Consider the following 5,000-nt stretch of genomic DNA (forward strand, 5'->3'; position numbering starts at 1 on the left):
GAAAGTATTTTCAAACGTAGATTTTTTTTCTTTTTCAAATTTAGAAATGTTCTATTTTTTTGCAAACTTAATGCATTTTTTATATAGAACTTTTCTAAGTATATTCAAATTCTATTTAAATTAAAAAAAAATTCGCTTATTTTCAAATTTAGATTTTTATAATATAATATAATTGTAAAATATATCCTTTTTTAATAAAATAATTCTAAGTGTATTCAAATACAGACATTTTAGTTTTTTATATAGAAAGTATTTTCACACTTTTAAAAACTTTTTAAACTTTTTTTTTTAAATGTTCTAAATTTTTTTCTAACTTAAAAATTATTTTATTTTCAAATTTACAGTAAGTATTCAAACAGTATATCACCTAGTTAAAACTGCATTAACTACATAGTAACCATACATATGTATTTATATGTCAATTATTTAGTCTTCATTTAAATATTTCTACTGTGTGGGCACATTCAGAATGCCTTATAAATTACATTTTAATTCCTGAATCTGAATTGAGATTCAACCAACAGGATGCTAAACTAAACATTTCATTGAATTACATTTTTGAACCCAAATTATTTTTATTATTTACAGTTTTTTATTAAAATGCAAAAATAAAATAATAGCATATAATCATGGCGGATGAACATTTTCCAAAAAGCTGTAATTTACAAATATATAGAGATATTTTCTGGCATAAAAACTGTCTGAAATATTTAGAAGTGTTGCATGGCAAAAATTAATTGTTTTGAAAGCTGTTTACTGTTTAGACAGTTTTGATTCATTTAAATTCTGAATATATGCACACGGTTGTTTGGTTCTTGTTGTTCAGTTTCTCTTTGGAAATGTTATCCCAAATAAACACACACACTTCTCACCTCCAATAGGAGCAGCAAAGCAGCATCCGACCCCGACAGCACATGCAGCCGCAAGCATCTCGATGTTTCGGGACTCATTCTGTTCAACGCACAAAAGAGAAATTTAATATACAACAGCAGACAACCTAGCCTATTTCAGCACACACACACACAAAACCGAAAAGTATAAGAAAAAAACACACCAGCACAATCCAGGACTGTTCAATACACCAACACAATCAAACACAATAAAAACCTACTTGCAAAAAATCACAAATTATAAAAAACACACCATCTATCACACTATCTACAAACATATACACACACACATAGACACACACCTGGATTTGGTAAATCTATTTAGAGATGGATATCGCTGTTAGTTTTATCCTCATAAAAGGAAAACTTAATCAAGAGAAATGCAAAAATACACACATGATTTGACTTTGATAACACACATACACACTTATGCTTAGCAAAAACTCTTCCCAGGTTATCGGATTTTCAATTTACATTTAGTAGCATTTTATCGTTTTTTTCATGATGCACGATACTTGATATAAATTAAATGTTTCTGCAAAAAAAAAAACATGATTATAAGCATTTGAATTCTATGGATCTGTTCATTATTCACTTGAATAAGATAATTTTACCAAAGATCAAATTTACTCAACCTTTTTTTTTCACTCCATAACAAAAAAAGGAATAAATTTGTTTAAGATGGAAACACACACACACACACACACATTTTTTTATATATATTTTATGTTACTCATAAAGTTTCTTACACCAAAATAGTTTTCAAATAATAGTTTTCTTGTAGTTCTCAGTCTCATACAGCTTTTTCTCATTTCTGTAAAACAGTACCTACTGTATTTTCAGAATAGATAAAAGACAATAAAACAATAATTTATAAATACTTGGCCAATATGACCCAAGGTCTTGACAGATATCTTGTGAGATTTACCCACTTCATTTTATATAATTAGTGGAGTCTGATTAAAAGTGCAGGTTACAATTACCTCATAAATTCCACCAAAGAATGACATGAATTTGCAGAGAAGAGCAGCACACAAACTGGCAATGTGCACAAACGGACCCTACAGGATAGAAAACACACACAAGGCATGTGATGAATTCAATTTCAAAGTAAGGATTCTTTAAAGACATTATAACAACGCAGAGTCATGTGAAAGATTTATGCTGGAAAACTAAAAAACTGCTTTAAACTCCTATCAAATGTGGGTCAGTTTTGACCGGGAAGTACAGTTTATAGAAATACATATCAATTAGGACTATTTTTTGAGATATAACCATTGAAACTAAACTTTTTAAACTGAATGCATTTGGGTCAGTTTTGACAGTTTGCTTTACACATTAGTTTATACAGATTATTTTTTTTATATCTATTAGTTAGATTTGTCTCAAATTACTTTCAGGACATGATTCTGTTGGTACATTAGCATATTTATGCACAAAGACACTACAGACAAATTATGAAAGTGATAAAACAAATAAACTAGATCTAATGAACTACAGCCAAAATCGTTTTTTGTCTTGTAGAATTTGAAATTTAAAAAAATTATTTTTTAATTCATAAAAAAGGGATACATTTAGTAATAACATTCAAACACGGTAACATTCAAATCTTTGACATTTTTACACAAACAATATAATTTTTGTTGAAAAATGAATGTTTTATAAGCTCATTTTTCACCGGGTCAAAACGGACCCGAGAATGTGAAAGATGTTTAGAGTTTCTTAGTGCAATTCAAGGGTTAATCACCTCCTTGCCCAGAGGTAGCCCACTTCCCAGTGCACAGGTCAATCCAACTACTTTGGCCACAAATGTTTTTAACGTGAGATACTCCTTCAGCACCACTCCTCTGAGAATCGTCTTCATTTCAGGAATACCAGACCCTGAATGAGAGAGAAACACAGGGAACCACTGCTAAATAATGAAGAAATGCTGAAATATTTTGTGAGTGAGTGAATGTAAGCGTGTCTCACCGGCAGCCTGCGGTGCTACTATGTGTGTGAAGCCTGCAGAGAAACTGATGAGAACCACAGGATAAGTGACCCAAGCTAAATACTGCAGGATTACGTTACTGTCCAAACCCCCGTACATCCACTTCTGTGCTGTAGAGAGAAAACACACAAAACAATTACAGGATATACTGTATGTGCTGTACTACAAAATTTTACTTACTAAGTTGACAAAGTATTTTAGTCAGCACTTTAGTCAAAGTACAAGTCAGCATATTTATATTGTACTTAAGTACATTTATCTCTATGCTTCTGAAATTGACTGATAAATTTAAAATACTACCAGATTTTCTTATTAAAATAACTTTAAAGCACAAAAAGCTTGTCTAAACAGTTTCTTTCAATTTTATAACTTTGAACACTTCTAAGTTTGAAAATCTTAGAAATGTTCAAAGTTTTAAAACTTGTAAATATAAATAAATAAATAAAACGTTTTTAAGTTTTAAGTTTTTTACAAACTTATACATGTTCAAAGTTTTTCCCAAACTTAGAAATGGTTAAGTTTTTCCCAAACTTATGAATGATCAAAGTATTTTCCAAAATTAGGAATAGTTACATTTTTTCCGTAAACTTAAAAATTTTACATATTTTTTCAAACTAAGAAATTAGAAATATTATTTATTTCCAAACTTAGAAATGTTCAAAGTTTTTTCAAAGCTTATGAATTATCAAAGTATTTTCCAAACTTAGAAATGGTTAAGTTTTTCCCAAACTTAGAAATTTTCAAAGTTTTTCCCAAATTTATAATTGTTTCGTTTTTCCCAAACTTAAAATTTTTTAACGTTTTTTCCAAATTTGGAAATGTTTAAAGTTTTTCCCAAACTTAGAAATGTTTAAAGTTTTTCCCAAATTTAGAAATGATCAACATGTTTTCCAAACTTAGAAATGTTCAGAGTTTTTTCAAATTAGAAAAGTATTTTTTCCAAAATTAGAAATGGTTACATTTCTTAGAAATGTTCCATATTTTTTCAAACCAAGAAATTAGAAATGTTATTTTTTTTCCAAACTTAGAAATGTTTAAAGTTTTTTCCAAACTTAGAAATGTTTAAAGTTTTTTCCAAACTTAGAAATGTTCAAAGTTATTTATAAACTAAGAAATTGTCGAAGTTTTTTTTAATTAGAAATTGAAACTCTGGAAAAAAAGTTTTATTATTTTTAAGTAATTTTTTTATTAAAACTTAGAAAGTTTTTTTTGCAAACTTTGTATTGATCTTAATTTGAGGTTCGAAAATATTCTGAGTACACAACACACAAAAGTCAAGAATCTGCACACCTATGAAAGGAAAAAATAATGTGCACGAGGACAAAACATCATGATTACACTTTTCTGCCAATGAAAAAAAGTAACTGAAAATGAAGATTAAAAAATAAACCTGTACTAAACTTCTTATTCCTTTGTTATAGACATTTATTAAGATATTTACTTATTTGGAGTAACTTAAACCATTTTAAGTTCTTTAGAAAACAATTTGTCCTTGGTTCTTTAGGGAAATCCAAAAACAAAATACTGACCTAAAGAATCATATAGCAACTCAAAAACCCTTTACAGCCAAAAGTTATATAACAATTCCTGACAGCTTCACCTCACACAGACTCACCTTGTAAAAGAAGGGCGATGCAGAAATCCATAACAAAGCTGACCAGAGCCATGACGAGTCCCAGCAAGATGAGGAAGATCCAGTCCTCGCCGACCCGCGACATGAGGAACCGCTGACAGTGCACTGCACAGACTCCACAGAGAAAGACTACATTACCCACAATGCACCAGCGCCCAAAATCAGACTGCACTACTCAGAAAGTAGCAGTGCACACCTGAAAGACTCCATAAACAACAACTACAATACCCACAATTCCCATGGCAGTGCAATGACTAAAAACCTACAATTTACAGTACACAAAAGCAAGAGGAATCAGCAAAAGGTAAACAACAATGTGCAAAAAAAAACAAAACAAAAAAACAATGAATTTACTTTTCTGGCACTATAAAAAAAACTTTATAGACTGTAGAATAAATAATAAACAAATAAATCTCTAACCTTTTAAAAAACGCTCTGAGCATATATTTTAGTCACATAATATTTGTGAACTACTTTCCCAATAAGG

The 5,000-nt window shown here is 29.6% G+C and overlaps 1 protein-coding gene across 1 annotated transcript in view; it reads right to left on the reverse strand.

The window, feature by feature from the left end:
* Positions 1-5,000, reverse strand: part of LOC128029407 (chloride channel protein 2-like) — a 51,565-nt gene that overhangs the window by 19,457 nt on the left and 27,108 nt on the right. The window contains exons 3-7 of the mRNA XM_052617186.1: positions 4,496-4,627; positions 2,862-2,990; positions 2,638-2,771; positions 1,874-1,951; positions 873-951 (exon numbers count right to left, since the gene is read on the reverse strand). Coding sequence (XP_052473146.1) covers positions 873-951; positions 1,874-1,951; positions 2,638-2,771; positions 2,862-2,990; positions 4,496-4,627 — 552 coding nt within the window. The remainder of the gene's footprint in view (positions 1-872; positions 952-1,873; positions 1,952-2,637; positions 2,772-2,861; positions 2,991-4,495; positions 4,628-5,000) is intronic.

This window comes from Carassius gibelio, chromosome A15, assembly GCF_023724105.1.
Source record: "Carassius gibelio isolate Cgi1373 ecotype wild population from Czech Republic chromosome A15, carGib1.2-hapl.c, whole genome shotgun sequence".
Classification (NCBI taxonomy): Eukaryota; Metazoa; Chordata; class Actinopteri; order Cypriniformes; family Cyprinidae; genus Carassius; species Carassius gibelio.